The sequence below is a fragment of the Cervus canadensis genome, chromosome X (genome assembly GCF_019320065.1).
Source record: "Cervus canadensis isolate Bull #8, Minnesota chromosome X, ASM1932006v1, whole genome shotgun sequence".
Classification (NCBI taxonomy): domain Eukaryota; kingdom Metazoa; phylum Chordata; class Mammalia; order Artiodactyla; family Cervidae; genus Cervus; species Cervus canadensis.
Window position 1 is genome coordinate 48,991,684 of NC_057419.1, and position 25,687 is coordinate 49,017,370.

Sequence of the window (25,687 nt, forward strand, 5' to 3'; positions counted from 1 at the left end):
CATCAGCATCATCGGGGAACTTGTTAGAAGTGCAAATTCTCTCACTCTACCCCAGACCCACGTACAGCAGAATGATCTGTGTTTTAATAAGGTCTCCAAGGTGATTCTGCCAGAAGCTAAATTTCAGTTCAGTTCACTCACTCAGTTGTGTCCGACTCTGCAACCCCATAGACTGCAGCACACCAAGCCCCCCTGTCCATCACCAACTCCTGGAGTTTACTCAAACTCATGTCCACTGAGTCAGTGATGCCATCCAACCATCTCATCCTCTGTTGTCCCCTTCTCCTCCCGCCTTCAATCTTTCCCAGCATCAGGGTCTTTGCCAATGAGTCAGTTCTTCACAACAGGTGGCCAAAGTATTGGAGTTTCAGCATCAGTCCTTCCAATGAATATTCAGGACTGATTTCCTTTAGGATGGACTGCTTGGATCTCCTTGCAGTCCAAGGGACTCTCAAGAGTCTTCTCCAACACCACAGTTCAAAAGCATCAATTCTTTGGCACTCAGCTTTCTTTATAGTCCAACTCTCACATCCATACATGACTACTGGAAAAACCATAGCCTTGACTAGACAGACCTCTGTTGGCAAAGTAATGTCTCTGCTTTTTAATATGCTGTCTAGGTTGGTTATAACTTTTCTTCCAAGGAGTAAGTGTCTTTTAATTTCTGCAGTCACCATCTGCAGTGATTTTGGAGCCCCCAAAAATAGTCTCTCACTGTTTCCATTGTTTCCCCATCTATTTGCCATGAAGTGATGGGACCAGATGCCATGATCTTAGTTTTCTGAATATGAAGCTTTAAGCCAAATTTTTCACTCTCCTCTTTCACTTTCATCAAGAGGCTGTTTAGTTCTTCTTTGCTTTCTGCCATAAGGGTGGTATCATCTGCATATCTGAGGTTATTGATATTTCTTCTGGCAATCTTGATTCCAGCTTGTGCTTCATCTAGTCCAGCGTTTCTCATGATGCACTCTGCATATTAGTTAAATAAGCAGGGTGCCAATATACAGCCTTGACATACTCCTTTTCCTATTTGGAACCAGTGTGTTTTTCCATGTCCACTTCTAACTGTTGCTTCCTGACCTGCACACAGATTTCTCAAGAGCCAGGTCAGGTGGTCTGGCATTAACACCTCTTGAAGAATTTTCCAGTTTGTGGTGATCCACACATTCAAAGGCTTTGGCATAGTCAATAAAGCAGAAATAGACGTTTTTCAGGAACTCTCTTGCTTTTCCGATAATCTAATGGATGTTGGCAATTTGGTCTCTGGTTCCTCTGCCTTTTCTAAAACCAGCTTGAACATCTGGAAGTTCATGGTTCACGTACTGTTGAAGCCTGGCTTGGAGAACTTTGAGCATTACTTTCCTAGCGTGTGAGATGAGTACAATGGTGTGGTAGTTTGAGCATTCTTTGGCATTGCCTTTCTTTGGGACTGGAATGAAAACTGACCTTTTCCAGTCCTGTGGCCACTGCTGAGTTTCCCAAATTTGCTGGCATATTGAGTGCAGCACTTTCACAGCATCATCTTTTAGGATTTGAAATAGCTCAACTCGAATTCCATCACCTCCACTAGCTTTGTTCGCAGTGATGATTCCTAAGGCCCACTAACTTCGCATTCCAGGATGTCTGGCTCTAGGTGAGTGATCACACCATCATGATTATCTGGGTCGTGAAGATCTTTTTTGTACAGTTCTTCTGTGTATTCTTGCCACCTCTTCTTAATATCTTCTGCTTCTGTTAGGTCCATACCATTTCTGTCTTTTATCAAACCCATCTTTGCATGAAATGTTCCCTTGGTATCTCTAATTTTCATGAAGAGATCTCTAGTCTTTCCCATTTTATTGTTTTCCTCTATCTCTTTGCATTGATCACTGAAGAAGGCTTTCTTATCTCTCCTTGCTATTCTGTGGAACTCTGCATTCAAATGGGAATATCTTTCCTTTTCTCCTTTGCTTTTCGCTTCTCTTCTTTTCACAGCTATTTGTAAGGCCTCCTCAGACAGCCATTTTGCTTTTTTGCATTTCTTTTTCTTGGGGATGGTCTTGATCCCTGTCTCCTGTACAATATCACGAATCTCCATCCATAGTTCATCAGGCACTCTGTCTATCAGATCTAGTCCCTTGAAGCCATTTGTCACTTCCACTGTATAATCGTAAGGGATTTGATTTAGGTCATACCTGAATGGGGTTTTCCCTACTTTCTTCAACTTAAGTCTGAATTTGGCAATAAGGAGTTCATGATCTGAGCCACAGTCAGCTCCTGGTCTTGTTTTTGCTGACTGTATACAGCTTCTCCATCTTTGGCTGCAAAGAATATAATAAGTCTGATTTCGGTATTGACCATCTGGTGATGTCCATGTGTAGAGTCTTCTCTTGTGTTGTCGGAAGAGAGTGTTTGCTATGACCAGTGTGTTCTCTTGGCAAAACTCTATTAGCCTTTGCCCTGCTTCATTCTGTACTCCAAGGCCAAATTTGCCTGTTACTCCAGGTGTTTCTTGACGTCCTACTTTTGCATTCCAGTCCCCTATAATGAAAAGGACATCTTTTTTGGGTGTTAGTTCTAAGTCTTGTAGGTCTTCATAGAACCGTTCAACTTCAGCTTCTTCAGCATTACTGGTCGGGGCATAGACTTGGATTACCGTGATACTGAATGGTTTGCAGAACACAGCTTGCCTGATGAAAAAAAAAAATGACTCAAGCTTGAAAGCTAAATGTCAAAAGCCATTTACACAGTAGTTTTAGTTAGAATCCCTAAAGTTACCTGCACCAAGAACTGGGGGCTTTCCCCTGACTGCTAAAAAAAACTGATACAGAGTTAGTTACATGTTGGTCAATATTCAATAGTATGAGTCAAACAGCTGTCCCATACAGTGTACCACCTAATTAAAAGCTCATGTTATCTAAAATGAAAAGAAATATTAAATCATTGTACGCTGTAGACAAATTCTGAGGGTACATCTTCCTTCTAATTTCTGATTTAATTATCTCTTCAGGTATCTGTTTATTCACTCTAGGAAGGACGTGATGAGGTACTCATTTAGGTACTCATTTCTTAGCTGTAGTAAAAGTATACTTACTGTAAACTGGCTTTGATTCTTCTACTCCTCTACATATTTTTACTCATAAGTATTTAACAGTTGTTTGAGGAATGGTATTTTAACGTGTAATTAAAGGGGCAGTTTTCTACATTAGGTTCTTGTTTGTAGGACAGCATAATTCCCTCCAGACAAACAAAAAAGGCATTCTTAACAACTGATTATCTACATCTGTCAGTGGTTAAATTTATCAAAAGTGAATACAAGTTTTCAACAGACGGAGATAAAGATTGAGAAACATACACAAGACTTTATCACCTGCATTAATATAAAAGTAACAGATTATTTTAAAAACAAAAACCATTTCAGATGTCTGATACTACATGAGTCCAAACATAGAGTTTCCTAAAGGGTCTCTTAAATATTAACAATGAGAGAGTTCTGTGTGTCAGCACAGAAATGCACAAGCGGATCATTTTGACCTGTCATCAGCTGGGCACATTTTTCACTTTGTAATGTAAAAGTGGTAGAATTTTACCATCCACTGGCTGTCATGAAGCTGACGGTGAACGAAAATGTGACAGAATTCATGACCAACCAAGTAACCTGTCGACCAAATATTTCATCCCAAGATACTAAGTAGCTCTGCTGTCAGACCCGTAAAAGCTAAAACACATTTTGATAGAAGCTCCTTTTAAAATGTGGGCTGTCCCTTCTTGAGACTCCAACAAAGGGGATTATTTAGTTTTGTGAAATTAAAAACAGTTCATATGCATCTCTTCCTCTCTTCTGTGAATATGTCTTCTATTTGCCAGGTCTGCCTATTATTCAGATCAGTATTAGTGAAAAGGGAGTGGAGATGAAGAGCTCAGAGCTGCTGCAGTCTTGCTGCAAGCAAGGCTCTCTGGGAAATGTGTAGGATGGAAACAAACATGAAATGTGCGGTGAACAGTACACCCAAAAGGGCAGTCAGAAGTGCCTAGGGATTGATTGAGAAAAAAGACTTGTGAGAAAAGTAACAAAAGAAACTCGGGGAACAAACGTGGTGTTAGGCACTTCCTGCTAAGGATTCTTCCTCTCACAGTCGGCCATCCACTTCCATCCTCACACTTAATTGTCCATGCTTGTCTCCAATTCTTTCTTCTATCATGTTCTATTTGGGAACTTGTAACCTGTGTCTGAATGCCTTCCAGACATTTCCTCTCTTTGAGTTTTCAGGCTACTGAGTGGCATCTTGGGTGAGAGTCAGCAACGGATTCGGTCCTGAAACTCCAGAATGGATATGCAGACACTGTACCCACTGCCTCAAGGGTTCTCTTAATGAACAGAAACAACTATTTGCCATTCATCAGTTAACATTTATTGGCATATTTAGGGAATGGGGAATTTCGTTTAACATGAAGGGTACCACCCTTGTACAGCAAAGAGATCAAAGCCAGTCAATCCTAAAGGATTGAACATTCATTGGAAGGACTGATGCTGAAGCTCCAATACTTTGGCTGTAAAAAATTTTCCTGCAATGCAGGAGACCTGGGTTCAATCCCTCAGTTGGGAAGATCCCCTGGAGAAGGAAATGGCAACCCACTCCAGAGTTCTTGCCTGGAGAATTTCAAGGACAGAGAAGCCTGGCAGGCTATAGTCCATGGGGTCACAAAGAGTCAGACATGACTGAGCACCTAATACTTCACTTTTTACTTTCACCTGATGCAAAGAGCTGACTCATTGAAAAGACCCTAATGCTGCGAAAGATTGAGGGCAGGGGGAGAAAGGGGTGAAAAAGGATGAGATGGTTGGATGGCATCACTGACTCTATGGACATGAGTTTGAGCAAGCTCCAGGAGATGGTGAAGGACAGGGAAGCCTGGTGTGCCACAGTCCATGGGGTCACAGAGTCAGACAAAACTGAGCAACTGAACAACAAAGGGTACCACCAGCCCAAGGCAGCAGAAAGAGCACAAGTTTGCAGAAGAACCTGAATTCTAGATTAGATTCAATCCCTTATCAATTGGGGATCATAAATCCCACAGGTAAGTCTTGGTTTCTCTCTCTTAGAATCTTAACTGGCTGGTTCCTACCAAAAGTATCCTGCTTGGGCGATAAATGTTATGATTATCCTACTTCTCAACCCTACATCCTTGGGGAAGTTACTCAACCTTTTTGCAATGTTTTCTATTTTCTGTTCTGAAAATGTAGCAGTAATAATATCTAACTTGAAGAGAGATTGTGAGAATTAAATGAGACAGCTTATGTAACAAGTAGTTAGTTGACTTAATGTGCTATATAATTATTAGTTACCATTGGTTGCAATGACTTGGAAGCATTATAGAATCTTGGAGCATCTTAGAGCCACTGCCATGAAAAAAAAAATATTCTTATTCTGCTTTATATACATGATTCCACCAATCTTCACTGTATTCTAATCTTTGATCTTTTTACTTTTAATTATTTTAACTGGAATCTGCCCTCCTTTCTGGGTAGAAGTTTAATAAATATAGCTCTGATTCTCATTATTTTACTCAATCTTTTAAAAGGCACAACTATTTAAATTAAACCATATGAAGATTTTAAATGACACAGAGCTGTTCGGCCAAACTAATAAAATGCCATTAAATCCTAATTTAGTATTACTTATTAGAATATAAGGAATGTATCAAGCCATGTTTTTGATGAGGAAATATGCTGACAAAATTTATCTATAAATGACATTATTTCTATCATTAGGTAATATTCCATAGATGTTCTCTAAGAACATTCATTAATCACTAAGCAGGAATAAGACTATGAAGAAGAGAATATGGTGAAATCACAGCTAAAAAGCACAGGTGAGATTAAGAAAAATAGCTCTTATGTTCTTGGTATTTATATTTCTCAAAGATATACTGGGTTGATCAAAAAGTTTGTTCAGGCATTTCCATAACATATTATGGGAAAACCCAAATGAGCTTTCTGGTCAACCCAATACATGTATATAACTTAAAAAGTGACGCGTTCCTTAAAATAACATCAAGCTCCTGTCCCTCCCCTCCTCATCCACAGCAAAAGCTGAAAATATTTTTTTGCCTTTTTTTTAAGCTATTCATCTTCATATTAGATGACATGCTTATACAGCTATTTCTTATCTTTTCCATTAAAGGTGTTATCTATTCATCTCCTAATATAGAAGATGAAGACTTAGCTCTCTTATAATCTCTCCACACATTTCCTTTCCCAAACACCCAAGATAATTGTATCATTTTTTTTTTACCAAAACAGTATCAGGTTAAATCAATATTCATTAAGCAAAATCATGTTCAATGATTACTATTTCCTTTCTTCCTCTACTTCCCCCTGCAAGATAACTTCCTTTTCTTTCTATATTGTTTGGTTTTCTACTTTGTCTATACCAAATTCGCACCTCAACTTTCCGACAAACTTGCATAACTCCTCTAGGTACAGCCAAGCACATCAGGTAATTCACCTATTTTATTATTTTTCTCTTAGCATCATCCTGGCTGTAGCTCTGCTTCAGTACTTAGGCTTCCTTCAAAACTTGATACCCAGCTGCCATCCTGGGCTGTCCTTTACCATCACTCTTGAAGTTTTCTGATCTCATCTGCACTGGAGCTCCAGGTTTTGAAATGTCATACTTCCCTATTTCTCAGTTCATTCCACCAACACCATGGACCTCCCTCAAAAATGTTTTACCAGCTCCTGCAGTGTTCCAGACAGTGGTTGGTTCATTTGGAACGTCTGGTCTGTAAGTTGTTTAAACACATTCTGTGAAGCAAAATTACCTATGCCTTACATTTTTGAAAGAAAAAAAAAATGCGGTTTTTTTTTTTTTTTTTGAGAACTTGCAAAGATTTTTTTTTCTCCTCTCACAGTTGATTCATACTTTTGGCTGCTACAGAATTCTAGTTGATGATTTTCTCTGTGAACTTAGGAGGCCTCGCTCCACTGTCCAGTAGCTTAAAAGTTGCTACTGAAAGTCCAGAGCAAATCCTTTTAAGGAAGCAGTTTTATTTTTCTTCTTAGAAGCCTTTAGAATCTTTTCTTTCTTCTTTTTCTATCCAACATTCCTGGGGAGGGGATCCCTTAAATCTAGCAAGTTCTGTTTTGCACATTTGCCCCACAGTTCCAGAAGCCTGGAAGTACTGGGAAGATTACACCTCCATCTATTAGTGAAATACTGGTTGGAGTGCGTGACTCAAGTCAGGACAAACTATGAGATGCTATCTGCCCTTTGGGGTTCTTTAAAGAATGAGATGGAAGCTCTAACTCAGCCTAAAAATCACACCTTTGCTTGGCTTCCCACCCTTCACTGTTTGTCCTACTCCTATACTGGTTTCTCTGAGAGTCCTTCCTGAATGAAGTATATCCACACCTCAGAGGCAACTTCTGGAGAGCCTAGCCTAAGAGTATCACCTAGTTGCTCAGATTTGTGAAAGGACCTACAAAGTTGCAACTGACAAAGCTGAAGCTGGGACTAACTGGCTTCTGGAACTTCAGAATCCATGCAGAGCACTCTCCTGTACCACCATTTTTATTCACTCTTAAGTTAAACTTCAAAAACACCTTAAAGTTCAGAGAGTCGAGTTCAAACTATCATTCCAGGTGTCTTGGGGTACAACTCACTCTCCTGTCAGCCATGAATACTTAAGTAGAAAAACATGCATAAGTCTTATCTGACTTAAATCTCTAGAAGCAGCTCTGTAATCAGGAAGACGTGGGTTCAATTACTTGCCCAGCTGTGTGACGTCAGGCAAGTTCCTGAACCTAAGTCCCAGTATTCTCCCCTGAAATGGATATAATATGTTCATCACAGTACCTGTCATAGAGTCAGTCCTATCTTTCAAGTTATTTTCTGGTGGTGGTAGTGGTAAGTTTGTGGTACTACCACCATATAGCCTTCACCCAGTTCCCACATTTCAGAAATGTCTGGCCAAGGTTAGGGGTATAATATAAGGCAGTGGTTCTAAAAATGTAGTCTCCAGACAAGCAGCAGCATCAGTGGAAACTTGTTCACAGTGCAAAGTCTCGGGTCTGACTCCAGAACCATTGAATCAGAAACTCTGGGGCTGGAACAAGTCCTCCAAGGGATTCTCATAAACGTTTAAGTGTGAGAAACACTGACCTAAGGCCACAGATCTGGGAAAGATATTATGGACCCCCATGGAGACGAAGGCCACAGACCTAGAGACAGCTGTTGGGGTATTGGAGATTTTAGGTAGAACTAATGGATATACTTTATTTCCTTGGGTTCCAAAATCACTGCAGATGGTGACTACAGCCATGAAATTAAAAGATGCTTGCTCCTTGGAAGAAAAGTTATGACCAACCTAGACAGCATATTAAAAAACAAAGACATTACTTTACTGACAAAGGTCTGTCTAATCAAAGCTATGGTTTTTCCAGTGGTCATGTATGGATGTGAGAGTTAGACTATAAAGAAAGCTGAGGCCGAAGAATTGATGCTTTTGAACTGTGGTGTTGGAGAAGACTCTTGAGAGTCCCCTGGGCTGCAAGGAGAACAAACTAGTCCATCCTAAAGGAAATCAGTCCTGAATATTCATTGGAAGGACTGATGCTGAAGCTGAAACTCCAATACTTTGGCCACCTGATGCGATGAACTGACTCACTGGCAAAGACTCTGATGTTGGGAAAGATTGAAGGCAGAAGAAGGGGATGACAGAGGATAAGATGGTTGGATGGCATCACCAAATCAATGGACATGAGTTTGAGCAAGCTCCAGGAGTCGGTGATAGACAGGGAAGCCTGGCATGCTGCAGTCCATGGGGTCACAAAGAGTCAGACATGACTGAGCGACTGAAATGACTGAATGGATATACATGACAACTCAATTATTAGGGATAAGAAGAAGTCATAATGATGCCTTTACTACTAGAGTATGTGCTCAGTTACTCAGGCATACCTGACTCTTTGTGACTCCATGGACTGTAGCCTGTCAGGCTTCTCTGTTCATGGGGTTGTCCAGGCAAGAATACTGGAGTGGGTTGCCATTTGCTACTCCATTACTATCAGAGTAGTGTTGTTATAAATGTCAAGATCATGTCATAAATGAGTATGAATAGGAGCTAAAGAGTAGATTTAAGTTTGTAAAACTGACAGTGAGTCTATACGTATGACACAGCCTTGAAATGCAAATAGAAAAGTTCACTAATGCAAAAAAAAAAAAAAGTTCACTAATGCAAGAAAAACATAATTTCTGGGCTGAGAAGCTGAAGAAACACTTGGAAGAATCCTTAATTGTATTAATCCTTTTCTGAGACAGGCTACTGACTGTACATGATCTGGAACATTTGCTGAGGAAAACTCATTTGAAACTGTCACTTCACCAGAGAGGCAACTACTGAAATTCGCCTGAAATTCTGAATTAGTGCCATACAAGCAAATGATCTTCAGAAGCAAAGATGAGGATTTAAGAGCAGGAAAGAGCTCCTTGAATCTCCCCCCCTCAGATTCTGGGGGGAAGAGAGCAAAAAAACAAACATCCCAACATCACCTGCATAGCAAATCACTGCTGATAAATTCAATTAGGTGATTTACTCTGAGAAGCATAAATCAGACACAGGAAAACCAATTCCTAGACTAAGTCTTAAAAAAGCCTGAACTTAGCAAAAAGAGAAAAGAACACCCTTTTCCTGGAGGAATCAAAGTGCAGAGGGTAACTTGAACAGGTTCGGGTTCCAGGGGTGATGACCAGCCACTCAATTTACTTTGACACATAATCTCTCTGAGCAGCTCAGCTTAATCTCCAGTGTGGCAGAGAAAAGAATATTTCCATCCAGCACTTTATGGCCTCTGTTTGAAGATCTCAAAGCTTTGCTGTTGTGATCAGGGGGATAGCAGCTCTGAATACCACCACAGGAAATATTAGATGGGCTAAACTTCCCCCTAAAACACACCTGTATCATTTAGTCCACAGAGGGTCTCAGTTCACATTAATGACAATATTCAGAATACTAATAAAACAAGGACCGACTTATACAGAGTCTTTACTATGTGCCTAGCAGACCCCTCTGCTAAGCATGTTACACACACATTCTCAGTGGATCTTCCTACCACACCTAAAAAGGGGGTGCTCACCTTACCTTTTGCAGGTGAGGAAATCAAACTTTAAAGATGCTAAAGTAACCTGGCTAAGGTCAACCAGGATGGAGCCACGATTCAACACCAAGGCTATGGGACTCTGAAAGCCCTGTTCTTAACCATCATCTTTTAATGCCTTCATTGAGATGCTAACCTATTTCAACAGCTGCAATGGGTGATAACTCATGCAATTCTCTTTGCCTCACAAGGAAAGAAGAAACATTTTAAATAGCAAAATTATGTTACGGAACTGTGCATGAGAACAATACTTCCTTTCTGGTGGATCACTGGAACTCTTCAGCCTTAGAGAGCTGTAAAGTCTGTTAGGGATGTGGCTCCCTTCTAAAGTCATTGTAGGAGTGGAGATTCAGCTGGTCCCCACAGTGCTCGCTTTGGATTGGTGATGCTTCGGTTGCCATGGACACCAGATTTCAATACACCACTGAGCATGAGGAATCCATTCCATGCAAAGCAATGGAGCCAGCAGATGGGCACAGTAACAGCTAGCTGCACATAATGCTATGACCAATATTTGTTTTGCCACCTCTCATTTAGATGATGTTCTCAGCCATGAAGCTTGTATGACTGCCTCTCATCTGAGAACCAGCTTCTTTATGGCCCAGGTAGCAATGCTCACACTTCAATGTGTCAAAGGCGTTCATTTGTCTGGGTTGTTGAATGGGTAAAGCTGTTCAGAAAAGGAAATGTGACCTTACACAAAACACTTCTTTGTTCAGCTTGCTAAAAGAAAGAATGGATCAAATGACTTCTTGAAAATTCCATTTGTTCAAGTGGCTAGCACCCCAGAAATAATGAGGCTGTTAACTTGGTAGGTTTCCTTAGTAACTAAATCCATAAAGAAAATAACTAGGAAAAGATAAGAGGTACATAGATATATGTAAATAATGCATGAGAACAACATGTTTTTCTTTGACTCAAACCAACATCCAAGGCACTGTACTTAATTAGTGAATGTAGAGAGTAATCAGTAAAAGTGAATCTTGAAGAGAAACACTTATTTGGACACATCATGGACTGCTGGCCAGTTTACCAAGAGACCATCTCCACATGGGGATATTAAAGGATGCTCTACCTCCGCTACACAGAGGAAATCTACTGTGCCTTGTGTAGGAGCCAGTCAAGAGACAAACATCTTTCATTAACCAGAGAAAAGAAAATTAGCCAAATTAATAAGAAATTAATACAATCTGTCATTTTCACATTCAGAAGTCATAAATACAGCGCAGTTCCATTAAAACCACCTTCCTATGGAACACTGGGAGGTCAGGTTACTGGCAAAACAAATAATTCAGAACATTTAAAAGAATTTTTATTATGCACATTTTCCCAATTTATTTATTCAGTAATAAGAAAATTATGAACCATGCTCTCCAAATAATTACAAGTAATAAGTTTAGTTTTTAGTGGAATGTATACTAGTGGACTAATTAAAAGGGATAAGTTATCTCTAAGGAAATCAAGTTTATTCTGAGTGTTAAATCATTGTATCAGAAAAAAACCAAAATGTCTAAGCATCTTCCATTTAATTTAGAGTTGGGGCAACACTCCTTTACGTCAGATTGGTAAATTTAACTGAATGATTCTAAAACAGGAGTGGTTCCATTCATGCCCTGAAAAGTGATCAGAGCATCATGTTTTCAATCTGGTGTGGGAATGATAGTGTCTCTTATTATGAAATCATTTAAAACTGCTGGAACATGGTCTATTTGGGCCTTTAAAGGAATTCTAAAAAAGAAAACATCTTTGTATATAGAGGGTAAAATTACATTTATCAGAAGAAAAGGAAATCCACACATTCACTCATAGATGTTAACAGAGTCCTTAAACCTGCAAAAAGTCCTTCAGCAGCACCTACGAATTGGAGAGCTGATATTCTGGCATTTGTGGAAGAAGTTATTTTCAGTAAAAAGGCCAACTGATGAACATCATGAAATGGCGGGCGGCAGGGGGGTGGGGGTTAGGGATCAGTGAAATCTGTTGACAGGCAATCCCATAAAATTGACAAAAAATTAGTGATTTCAAGGTTTTTACTCAAATCTGTTCAATGAATCAGCAGCAGCAGCATCTGGGAGCTTGTTGAGATACAGTGTCTTGGGCCTCACCCCAGATCTGCTGAATCAAAACCTGATTTTTAACAGGATCGTCAGGAGATCTGAGTGCACATTGAAGTATGAAGAGCGCTCATTGAAAGCACAGATTTGGTGACCCGCCTGTGTTGGCTGGAACGCCACCTCTGCCGCTGCCTAGCTGTGGAACCTGGAACAAGTCCCACAGCCTCTCTGTGCCTCAGTTCCCTCACTGGGGAGGAGGAAGATAATACTGGTGCCTAGTCATAAGTATTGGTACTAAATGACATAATATATGGAAAGGGCTCATGACAGGGTGGACACTAAGTGATCCAGTAGTGCTAGTTCTTATGTCCTTTTAGCCATCACAGGGTTCTGGATCAAGAGTAACAAAGGATCCAAGCTACAGCCCACGGAAGTGCCCCATTGCCTGATACATCTATAATCGAGCAATTATGAACAGGACTCAGCTTACAAAAATCCAGCTTCCCCAACCTGCTGTCATTTCAAGCCAAACTGCCGGGTTTACTTGTGCAATGCACAACACACCTCTGCTTACAAACCAGGGACCACTCAGAGTCAGACTGGGTGAAATCCTGTATATGCATTTTGTTCAGTGAGTACTGAATGAAAAGATAAGGGGACACATTTTCTATCCAAGAAATCTCCATCTTCATTTTTTTTTTTTTTACCCATCAGTCTGTCATATATTAAAAAGTCTGATGAAACCGAGTATTGACAATAATGTGGGAATGCAGGCACCCCCGAATGCTCGTGGAGGGAATGGAAATTGATGTAACCTTTCTGGATAGCAGCTTGATAATCTCCACTGAGGGAAAAACAGCTATAAACTTTGACTCAGCAATTGGGTTTTAAAAATTTATCCTACATATATACTTGTAACAGAAGGCAAAGAGACATATACAGACACATTTATGTATATATTACATGTAAATGTCATATATATGTACATTATATGTATTACTGCGTATACTTTACAGCATTAATTCTGATAGCAAAAAAGGAAAAAAAATTGAATCAACTTAATGTCTGTAATGGTTAAATTGTGGTGTAGCCATTAGATCAAAACAGCATAAAGAATGAGACCTGTCTATGCTGTGCTGTGCTGAGTCGCTCCGTTGTGTCCGACTTTTTGAGACCCCATGTACTAGAGACCACCAGGCTCCTCTGTCCTTAGGGCTTCTCCAAGCAAGAATACAGGAGTGGGTTGCCATGCCCTCCTCCAGGGGATGTTCCCAACCCAGGGATCGAACCCAGGTCTCCTGCATTGCAGGAGGATTGTTTACTGTCTGAGCCACCAGGGAAGCCCAACAATACTGGAGTGGGGAGCCTGGCCCTTCTCCAGGGGAACTTCCCGACCCAGGAATCGAACTGGGGTCTCATGCATTGCAGGCAGATTCTTTACCAGCTCCCAGGGAAGGCACATATGAAAACAAGGTATGTCACATATATATGCACACACACACACACACACACACACAATATCACATAAATGGGCAAAAATACAGGTAGTTTACATAACCAGAATATTCCTTAAAAAGAAAATGTTTTATGTTCAAAGAGGACTTTTTAAAACAAGCATACCTTGGTTTTATGCTCTCTGCTTTATTGTGCTTCATAGACATTCCATTTTTATTTATTATTTTACCAATTGAAGGTTTGTGGCAACACTGTGTCGAGCAAATCAGAGTCATTTTTCCAACAGCATTTGTTCACTCTGTCTCTGAGTCACATTTTGGTAATTCTCCCAACATTTCAGACTTTTTCATTATTATTTTATTTGTTATGATGGTCTGTGATCAGTGATCTTTGATGTTAGTACCACGACTCACTAATGGAAGGCTTGAGAGGGTTAGCATTTTTTAGAAATAAAGTATTTTTTAATTAAGGTGTGCACTTTGTTTTTTTAGACATAATGATTACATACTTAACAGACTAAAGTATAAGTGTAAATGTAACTTATCTGCACTGGGAAATCAAAATATTCATGTGAGTTGCTTTATTGAGATACTCACTTTATTCCAGTGGTTTGGAACTGAATCCACAGTATCTTTGAAATATGCCTGTATATCTTCCTGGATCCTCTCACTGTTTGTGTTTACCCTGTATGACAGTAATAATTTTAAAGAAAAACTTGGGGGGAAAAACTCTCAATCTAACATTTATACCTTCAGGAACTGGGGGGGGGGGGGGGGGGGCAGGCTGGGAACCTAGGCCTAAAGTTGGCAGAAAAAAGGAAATTATAAACAAACATTAGGGCCAAAGTAAATGAAATGGAGAACAGGAATACAGGAGAAAACAATCAGTGAAATTAAGAATTGGTTCTCTGAAATGTCAAAATTGACCAACTTTAGCTAGACTAAGACTAAAAGAAAACTCAAAATCAGAAACTAAAGAGGGGACATTAAAAATGATACCATGGAAATACAAAATATCTTAAGAGACTACTATGAACAATTAATTATATGCCAATAAGTTGGACAACCTAGAAGAAATTGATAAATTCCTAAAAACATGCAACTTACCAAGATTGAATCATGATGAAGCAGAAATCTAAAGAAACCAATAATGAGTAAGGATACTGAATCACTAATAAAACATCTCCCAACAAAGGAAAGTCCAGGACCAGATGGTTTCACTAGAGAATACTACCAAACATTGAAAGAAAAATTAGTGTCAGTCCTTCCCAAACTCTTCCAAAAGAAGAGGAGGGGCCACTTCCAACTTCATTTTATGAGGCCAGAACTACTCTCATACTAAAGTCAGAAGAGGACATTACAAGAAAATAATACTATAGGCCAATATTCCTGATGAACATAAATGTAAAATTATAACAAAATACTAGCAAACTGAATTCAAGAGCACATTAATGGGATCATACCCAAGGACTTAATCCTTGAGATATAAGGATGGTTCAACTTATGCAAATATGTGAGGTGATGGATGTGTTAATTAATTATATGGTGAGAATTCTTTTACAAAGTATACATACATCAAACCACCACAATGCACACTTTAAATATCTTACAATTTTGTCAATTATATCTCAGTACAGTTGAAAAAATGAAAATAAAAATGTATACATAGTACAAAGGATACTGTATGCCACAAAGTCTGTTCAATAAGTGATGGAAGGAGTAAAAAAAAAAAAGTTTTCCTTTAAAAATGTGATACATCACATTAATATGGAAGTGGAAGTGTTAGTTGGTCAGTCTTGTCTGACTCTTTGAGACCCCATGGACTATAGCCTGCTAGGTTCTTCTGTCCAGGGAATTCTCCAGCAAGAATACTAGAGTGAGTTGCTATTCCCTTCTCCAGGGGATCTTTCTGACCCAGGGTTCGAACCCGGGTCTCCTTCACTGCAGGAAGATTCTTTACCATCTGAGTCACCAGGGACTCCCTCACATTAATATAGTGAAAGATAAAAATCATGACTGTCTCAATAGATGCAGATAAAGAATTTGACAAAATTCAACATCCTTTCATGATAAAAAGTGAACAAATTGGGTATAAAAGGGATATACCTCAACATAATAAATGCCATATATGACAAGCCCACAGCTAACATCATACTCAGTGGTAAAAGGTTGAAAACTTTTACTCTAAGATCAGGAACAAGACAAGGCTGCCCACTCTCACTCTTATTCAACATACTACTGAAGTTTTAGCCAAAGCAGTCAGGCAATAAAAAGAAATAAAAGATGTCCAGATCAGAAAGGAAGAAGTAAAACTTTGTTTGCAGATGATATAATCTTACATACAGAAAATTCTCAAGACTCTACCAAAAAATTGATGGAACTAGTAATTCAGTAAAGTTGCAGTTATAATATCAACATACAAAAATCAGTTGTGATTCTATATGCTAAGAAAACAATAAACTATTGGAAAAATAAAGAAATCCCACTATAATAGCATCAAAAATAAAATACTTAAGAGTAAGTTTAACAAAGAAGGTGAAAAATTTGTACACTGAAAACTGTAAGACTTTGATGAAAGAAATTAAAGATAAATAAATGGAAAGACATTCTGTGTTCATGGATCAGAAGGATTGATAGTATTAAGATGTTCATACTGCTAAGGGCTTGGTGGCTCAGATGGTAGAGAAAAGTGAAGTTGCTCAGTCATGCCTGACTCTTTACAACCCCATAAACGGTAGCCTACCAGGCTGCATGGTCCATGGGATTTTCCAGGCAAGAGTACTGGAGTGGGTTTCCATTTCCTTCTCCAGAGGATCTTCCCATGAACGGTAGCCTACCAAGGCTCCATGGTCCATGGGATTTTCCAGGCAACAGTACTGGAGTGGGTTGCCATTTCCTTCTCCAGAGGATCTTCCCAACCCAGGGATTGAACCCAGGTCTCCTGAATTGCAGACAGACGCTTTACCGTCTGAGCCACAGAATCTGCCTGCAATGTAGGAGACCTGGGTTTGATTCCTGGGTTGGGAAGATCCCCTGAAGGAAGGAATGTCCTTCCACTCCAGAGGAGCCTGGTGGGCTACTGTCCATGGGATGGCAAGAGTTGGACACGACTGAGTGACTAACCACCACCACTACTCAAAGCTATCTATAGATTCAATGCAATTGCTATCAAAATTTTAATGTCATTTTTCACAGAAAGAAAAACAGAGGCCTAAAATTCATACAGAACCAAAAGAGGCCCCAGAGAACCAAATAAATCTTGAGAAAGAGATCAGAGCTAGAGGCACCATACTTCCTGATTTTAAACTGTATTACAAAGTTATACTATCAAAACAGTATGGTACTGACATAAGGAAGCTGTGGTACATATACACCATGGAATATTACTCAGCCATTAAAAAGAATTCATTTGAATCAGTTCTAATGAGATGGATGAAACTGGAGCCCATTATACAGAGTGAAGTAAGCCAGAAAGATAAAGACCAATACAGTATACTAACGCATATATATGGAATTTTAAAAGATGGTAATGATAACCCTATATGCAAAACAGAAAAAGAGACACAGATGTACAGAACAGACTTTTAGACTCTGTGGGAGAAGGTGAGGGTGGGATGTTCAGAGAGAACAGCATTGAAACACGTATACTATTAAGGGTGAAACAGACCACCAGCCCAGGTTGGATGCATGAGACCGGTGCTCAGGGCTGGTGCACTTGGAAGACCCAGAGGGATGGGATGGGGAGGGAGGCGGGAGGGGGGATCGGGATAGGGAACACATGTAAATCCATGGCTGATTCATGTCAATGTATGGCAAAAACCACTACAATATTGTAAAGTTATTAGCCTCCAACTAATAAAAATAAATGGAAAAAAAAAAACAGATCAATGGAACAGAATCAAGAGCCCATAAATATAAGCCCCACATATATGGTCAACTAACATCTGATATGAGAGCCAATAATACTTAATGGGGAAAGAATATTCTCAATAATAAGCAGTATTGAGAAAACTGGATAACTACATGCAGAAAAATGAAACTGGACCCCTATCTTACACAATTCACAAAAATTAGCTTGAAATGGATTAAAGACTTAAACACAAGATCTGAAAATGTAAAACTCCTAGAAGAAAGCATAGGGGGAAAGCTCCTTGACATTGGTCTTGGCAATGATTTTCTAGATATAACACCAATAGCACAAGCAACAAAAGCAAAAAATAAGTGGAACTACACCAAACTAAAATTCTTCTGCACAGCCAAAAGAAACAATTAACAAAAAGAACAAGCAACCTACACTGTAGGAGAAAATACCTGTGAACCACATTTTGGTAAGAGGTTAAAATTCAAAATATATAAAGAACTCCTACAAAATACAAATCAAACAACTCATTTTAAAAAATGGGCAGAGGAACTGCATAGACATCTCTCTAAAGATGAAATACAAACAGCCAGCAGTTGGATGAAAAGGTATTCTGTATCACTAACCATCAGGGAAATGCAACTCAAAACCAAAATGAGGTATATTCTCACATCTCTCAGAATGGCTATCATCAAAAAGTGCTAGTGAGGATGCAGAGAAAGGAGAACCCTGTACACTGTTGGCAGTAACGTGAATTGGTACAACTACCGACAGCAGTGTGGGTGTTCCTCAAAAAAGTAAAAAGAGAACTAGCATATGATCCAGCATTCCCACTTCTGGGTATTTATCCGAACACAATCAAAACAGGATCTGGAGGAGGTATCTTTATCCCCATGTTCACTGTAATATTGTTGACAAGAGTCAAGGAAGTGGGAAGTCATGAGACAGACCTTGGTAAGTGAGCCAAAAGGCAGACACTTTGGTAACCACCCAACAGCCATTTCCTCCTCCTTTCTTGAAAGAATCTGCATCCACTGATAAGAGGCTGGAAATAAAGAATACTAGCCTTTCTGGCCTCCCCAGAAACCAGGAGTGGTCAGTGCTGGGTTGCTGACCAAGTGCTGGGCCATGAGGCAGAATGGAAATTCTTTAAGGACAGACTGTTCCATATAATAAGAAAAAAATTCAAGGAAAAAAAAAAAAAACCACAACCCAGCCTCAGTTATATGAGAACACAATGTTTGGAAAAGCAGTAGCCATCTTGCAATCCTGAAGAGTGCTACAGTTCACCAAGGCTTCCCTGGTGGCTCAGTGGTACAGAATTCGCCTGCAATGCAGGAGGTGCAGAAGCCACCAGTTCGATCCCTGGGTCATGAAGATCCCCTGGAGGAGGGCATGGCCACCCACTCCAGTATTCTTGCTTGGAGAATCCCATGGATAGAGGAGCCTGTCCTTAGGGTCGCAGAGAGTTGGACATGACTGAAGCAGCGTAGCATGCCCAGCTCACACACCCAGAATAGCAGAGAAAAAGGTTGGAGATGGCTTGGGTTCTGATGATTTTTCTGAGTTGCTTAACCAATCCTGGAATGACCTAGCTCTACACTCCTTGTCAAGTGAGGTCATAAGTGTTCCCGTTATTTAAATCACTTTCTATCAGACATTCTATTATATCCAGCTAAGGGCATCCCCACTTAGCTGCCAACCACATGCTTAGGAATGAGCTAAGGACCCAATGAACAATCTAGCAAAAGGCTTTTTCCTTTAATCATGGCAGGAAGATAGATTCCTTGGGCATAATTGTCTATGTGATGCTCAATCACTTTCGATTTTTTGTTAGTAGGGGCATAACATAGATTTCATTAAGCAGCTACTCTGTGCCAAGCACTACGCTAGGCACTTTATCTTGGGTGAGTCATCGCAGTCACCTCCAGACCAGTCCCCTTTGGCCAAGAAAAGAAAATCACATCTCTATTTTCTCCAACCTTATTTAAACAGCTTGGCATTTCCTTTTATTACAAATGCAGACCACGAACCACCAGGAGTACTCATGACTTTGCCACCTATAGAAATCACAGATACGGTCATGTCACACTGCAGTTGTTGAAGACATCTCGAAATATCACTGCCCCTCATCACTCCTTAGGCCCCACTGCAAAACCGCATTGAATGTGTTAATCAAGCAGTACATATGCTAGTGCATCACACGTTTTGAAAATGTTTTGGTAACTGAATGTTAAGATAATTGGCTTTCTTTGTAATCCTGTGTGTTTTATTTTCTGCATCTAAAAACGTTCTCAAAAGAGGTACTGGAGGTTTTACCAGATTTACAAAGGAGTCCTTGGCACGAAACATGTTTTTAGATTCCCTCTAAAAAGTCCTCCTGTGACCTTTCTTAATACTGCTCAATTTGCTGTCTATACAGAAAACCAATCTGTATCATTGTTTTTTAAGGTGAATCAGATGAAGACAGTGCCCTATTTCCAACTGAAACAAATGTCCAACTCATAACTTTCCCAGCCAGACCTGCCTTTCCCCTGCTCACAGCTCCCCCCCGGCCTCTAACCCTCTAGCCTTTGCTCACTCTTCTCCAGCCGGGCCACCACTTTCCTTTTCTTGGACATCTCCCAGCAGTTTCCTGCCTCGGGGGCTTTGTCCTTGCCATCCCCTCAGCCTGGAATGCCTGCTTTTAAGGCAGCTGCTTCATTCTCATGCTTCAGTGATGAGCCAGGACGTCACCTCCACCGAGAATCCTTCCCCGCTAATGTATGCCAGGCAGCACCCTGCCCGCTCCCACCCCGCCCGCACTTACTTCCTGTTTACTTCCTTCCGAGCACTTCTGACAACGCTACTCTATTGATTTTTGTTCACTGCTCAACCCTGGCATCTAGCGAGGTTCCGGGCATACGGAGAAACCTGACATTCACTGAGAGTGAATGACAGAATAAGCGAAGGAGGAAGCTATCATTTGTCCATTTTCCAAGTGAGGAAATTCAGGCTCCAAGATGTTACAATTATTTGTCCAAGGTCACCCAGGAGCAAAAGTTATTATTTTAACTGTGGCTCCCCAGGCCTCCCCCTTAACCCCACCACCATTCTCATTTACATTTCCACCAATCTAGAAAACAGAACAGACCAATGCTAGTTTTTACAGTGTGATTTCTTAAGACTTCAGTGCTCCATTTCTTAAGGATGTCTGCCTAACAAACCCTCTAAGGCAGCAGTCCCCAACCTTTTTGACACGAGGGACCAGTTTCCTGGAAGACAATGTTCCCATGGATGGGGGGCGGGGATGGCTTCAGGATGATTCAAGCACATTACATTTACTGTGCACTTTATTTTTATTATTATCACATCAGCTCCACCTCAGATCATCAGGCATTAGATCCCGGAGGTTGGGGACCCCTGCTCTAAGCTATTTCCCTGGAGTATTTCCAGGAAGGCCAAATTAATAAAAAATATATTACCTGGAGAGAATGGTTCTGTCTGTATGTCTCTCTGTCTACATACACACACTTTTTTCCATCTCTGAATCTTCTAAACAAATACAAACAATAAAATCAGATGTAAGTAAGAAAGTTCAGAAAAGGGTAAATGAAGGAAGAAAAAAAATAACAGATAAACCAAATGTAACTTTTAGTATATAAGAAAATACATGATACGGTATTGTACACAAGCTATGTGGACCACAATTCTGACCATATGCTTCCTAGGAGCCAACATAAAGTGAGCAACATGATCAGTTATACAACTCATCCTGGAGATTTAAAAAGATTCAATTCATTTCCAGGAGGAGCACAACTCTTCCTGTTTCAAAGCCCTGACAGAAATTCCTCTTGTGGGTTGTTAAAACGAAAGTATGGTAGGATATAGGAATTGGTATTCTAAACTACAACTTTATAAATAAATATACAAGCTTCACAAAACAACATCTTAATAGACGGGGCTGGTATAATGCCAAAATCCATGCAGTAATGTATTACTGCCTTGCTATTCAGAGTGTGATCCCTGGACAGTCAGCAGCACCTTGACAGAAATGCAGAATCTCAGGCCCAATACCAGGTCTGCTGAAACAGAATCTGTATTTTATTACCATGATCTGCAGGTGATGCCTATAATGTTAAAGTTTAACAAACACTGGTCTAGTGGTTAAGCTTGCTTTGAGGCCAAATTTGTAAGAAAGTAGTGTTCATTTATTCACACATTCAACAAATACTTACGGATACCTTGGCAGTAGGAAAGGATTTTTTAAGCTCTTATGGAAACAGGAAAGCATTATTTTAAACATAACATCAAAGGCACCACCATAAAGGAAAATACTGGTAAATGGGATGCCATTAGAACTGAGTGATGAAGCAAAGCATTGAAAATATTTCCACCACAACCAAAACAAGGAAAGTTGAGAACCCACATATGTACCAGGTACAATCTTAATGCTTAAGTCCATCAATGAAATGGAAACCCTCTGCTCTTATGGAGCTACATTCTAATTGAAGAAGACATAAAGAAAATAAGTTAAATGAAGCAAGAAAAGGACCTAAGTCAGGGGACAGGTGGCAGTCTTAAATAGGGTGGATAGGGAAGGACTCACTGAGGAGATAACCCAGACAAGGTCAGGGAGCTAAGTATAAAAAGAGATAGGGGGAGAGTATTCCAAGCAGAGGGAACAGTGAGTACAAACACCCTGAGACAATAAATGCCTGAAACAGCAAGAAGGCCCATGTGGTTGAAGCAGAGTGAGCAAAAAGTAGAGTAGGTAAGCTGGGGTCAGATCACATGGCGCTTTGTCAGCCGTTTTAAGGATCTTGGCTTTAACTGCAAGATGAGCAGCCACTGGAGAAAGGGAAATAGGGAGCCATTGCAGGACGTTGAGCAGGGCAGTGACATAATGGAAAGTGTTTATAAGAAGCCTGGTTTCTCAGAGGTACATGGAATGGCTGGAGTGAGAAGCTAGCTGAGAGTACTAATCCCAGTACAGGGGGATTCACTCATCCAGCTATTTATTAGGTGGCAGAGACGTGTCAAGTAGGGTGGGGAGGAGCTAGACCAGGGTGATAACCGAGGGCACTGCCAGAGGAAAGTGAATACAAATGACATTGGAGGGAAAGAAACCCAGGGCAGAATGACAGATTATTCATAGAGAAATGACAGAAGTTCGAAATTCAATTTAATCAAGGTTTATGGATCATCTACAGAGGGCAAAGCCATCTGCAGGCTAGGACATGGGGGTGGGGATGGTGCAGAAGACTTGTATTTTCCCCTCAAAGGGCTTCAAGCCTGGCATGCTTAGCCTCTGTCCTTTCATGCCTGAACTTTTTGGATGACCACAGCTGAGGCTGCCACTGAGACTAGCTGATTTGCTCAGGTAAAGAGCTTTTTTTTTTTTTTTTTTGCTTTAAAAAAAAAAAAAAACAGCCTTAGAGCTTGTTCTGTCTCCTGGGAGCAGGGGCTAGAGCACCTCAACTTGATTAGTATAAAAAGATAGATCCAGTTTGACAGCAGGGCACAAGAGAGGTCTTAAGAAATGTCTTTGTGGATCAGCACTGCAGACTGGCCCTGGGCCACCAGTCTTCAGGCAAGGAGTCCTTCTGCTCGGTTGCCACTTGCGCATGACCTCATGGTTCTCCCACTCTGCCATTCCATTCTGGAGAAAAGCATAGAATGGGAAAGCAGCATGCGTAAGGAAAACAACTCGGGGGAGAAATCCCCACAAATTTGAAAACCGCCTGCCACCAGACTGCAAGGTCTGAGGAGCAGATGCAACTATAATGCAAATGATATGTAAATAGCCTGGTGGCCTATTCAGAGGTTTTCTACAACTGGAAAGGCCCTTGGGAAACTGCTAGCTGGTAACAGTGACTCTGAAGCAGAGTGAACTATTTCAAGACAACTTTGTCACACAACCCTTTGCTTCCCTGCTAGGACACTGCACAGTCTTTGGTAATCTTTCTCACTTGAATTAACCTCACCTGCTATAAATTAAAAAAAAAAAATCAAGACTACCTCTGTAGAGGTTATCTAAGTTAATTACACTTTAAAAACACTGTGTACCTTTAATTTGTCTTCAAACGCCTCTCTCACCCAAATGGAGCCAAGTTAAATGTGTCACTTCCTCCCTAAACAGTATTTGGCTCCAGTGGGTTATGAATGAAGGGCCTCTCTTTCAGTTCTAGTTACTAAGATCCTTTGGAGGACTTTTTCCCCCCCTGCACCACAGACACTGGCACTCTCTCTTCTAATATCCACGCGCTGTGTTCAAAGTGAATCCAGAAAAACACACACACACACACACACATATAGTTGTGAAATCCAAGTCACTTCAAGGAGCCCGTGGAAAGCTATTCATTAAGAAAAACTGCCCCGACAATCCTAACGATTCATTTTAAAATGGGGGGGGGGGCGGGGGAAGCACTTTAGATTACAATAGGGTAGAATTCTGTCTACACTTTTGTATTTAAAAGAGGACACTCCCCTCAGAGATACATTTTATAAGACCCGTGCAATTTACCGAATAGAAAGCCAACACAGGAAGCACATACAGACCTGGGGGTCGCAGAAACAACTTACCTTCACCTTAATGATGGAAACAATACTAGCATAGATCAGCCCACTCCCCAACTTCTATGACTTTCTAGTACTCTGACATGCGAGGGTACTTCAGCTTTTGACAGGAGGGTTTAAAGGAAGGGAAATCTCTTTCATTTAGGATATTAAAAAATCTCACTTGCAAGGACCTCCAGACAACACCTGGGCAAAGAGGCATTTGGGGAGATGCCATGTCTCAGTAAAACACGAACAAAGAGCAAAGGTACGTAATCCCTACTGAGACTGAAAGCGGTGGGGGGAGGGCGCGGCGGGGGGGAGACGGACAAAAGCAAGGGATAAACCTCCAGAGCCTCAAGAAACCAGAGTCAGAAGAGTAACAAAGACGGAGAACAGCCGGGGCGCCGCTCCCGTAGCCGGGAGCCGGGTGGTAGGGCGGCGCGCGCCCCCTTGCGGCCGGGGTGGCCTCTTACCTCCTGGGCGAGTTTCTGCTTGAGCACGAGCGCGGCGCACAGGTAGCCCGCGCGGCCCACGAAGAGCTCATCGGAGCCGCACTCGAGGAAGGAGACGGGCGCGCAGACGGCGCACAGAGCCCGGAACTTGCCCAACGGCTGCACGTAGTCGGGCCGGCCCAGGGCGTGGTACACGAGCGTGGCCACGGCGTACACGCCCGCGCCCCCGAGCAGGAAGGCGGCGCGGGTGTCGGCGTCCGGCTCGCCCCACTCCTCAGCGCGGGCGCACGCGTCGATGAGGCGCTTGGCCGAGCGCAAGTAGCGCTCCCGGGCCCCGGCGAAGAGCGGGCTCTGAGAGACGTGGTAGAGCATGTAGGCCACCCCGGCCACGCCGCCGTACAGTCCCCACTGGCAGCTGCTGGCCGCGGCCGCCGCCCCCCGGCCCTCTGGGCCGCCCCCGAGCGGGGGCAGCTCCTGGAGGATGCGCTCGATGGTGGCGGTGACCAAGGGCGCCACCGCCTCCTCGCACTGGCCCGCCAGCAGGCTGCCCTGGTAGTCATCGAAGCGATTGGCAAAGCAGCGCTTGGTGTCCATGCTGCCGCCCGTGCCCCCACCAAGGCCGAGCCGGGGTCCGTTGGAGGGCGCGCCCTGCGGTCCCGCGCACCACCTCTCGCTCTTTGAGGCACTCGGATGGCGGTGGATGCAGCCGGGATGGAGCGAGGAGGCTGAGACGGGAGGTGACAAGAGGAGGCGGGCGCGAGGAAGCAGCGCGGAGCGGATTGCCAAGTGGGGCACCGGACTGCCGCGAGGCTCCCTAGTGGCCCCGGCGAGCGCAGGGGATGCGCGTCGCGCGCCCCCCTCGCCGAGGCCGCGCCCCCGCCGCACCCGCCCCCTCCTGCGCCGCCGCAGCTTGGCTTCCTCGCCAAGGGGCCGAGGTGATCTCCGGCAGGACCCACGCGGGGGCCGCGCCACTCCTCCCGCTCCGCCCCCGACTCCTCCCCTCTCGGCGGAAGGCCAGGGACGCGCGGGACCGCGAGCCGGAAAGCCCGGGCTGGGCGCCCGCACACCTGGCCGGGAGGTGACGACCTCGAGTCCCTCGTGTACGCCGGGGGTCAGCGGAGCGGCAGCACCTGGAGCGTGCTGAAAAATGCAGAGGCTCCGACTTCGCCCCCGACCTAGGGAATCACAGT

At 42.1% G+C, this 25,687-nt stretch overlaps 1 protein-coding gene across 1 annotated transcript in view; it reads right to left on the reverse strand.

Annotated features, from left to right (window-relative positions):
• Window positions 1-25,444, reverse strand: part of LANCL3 (LanC like 3) — a 108,314-nt gene extending 82,870 nt beyond the window's left edge. The window contains exon 1 of the mRNA XM_043458519.1: window positions 24,519-25,444. Within this exon, the coding sequence (XP_043314454.1) occupies window positions 24,519-25,091 (573 nt within the window). The 5' untranslated portion in view covers window positions 25,092-25,444. The remainder of the gene's footprint in view (window positions 1-24,518) is intronic.
• Between the last annotated feature and the right edge of the window lie 243 nt (window positions 25,445-25,687).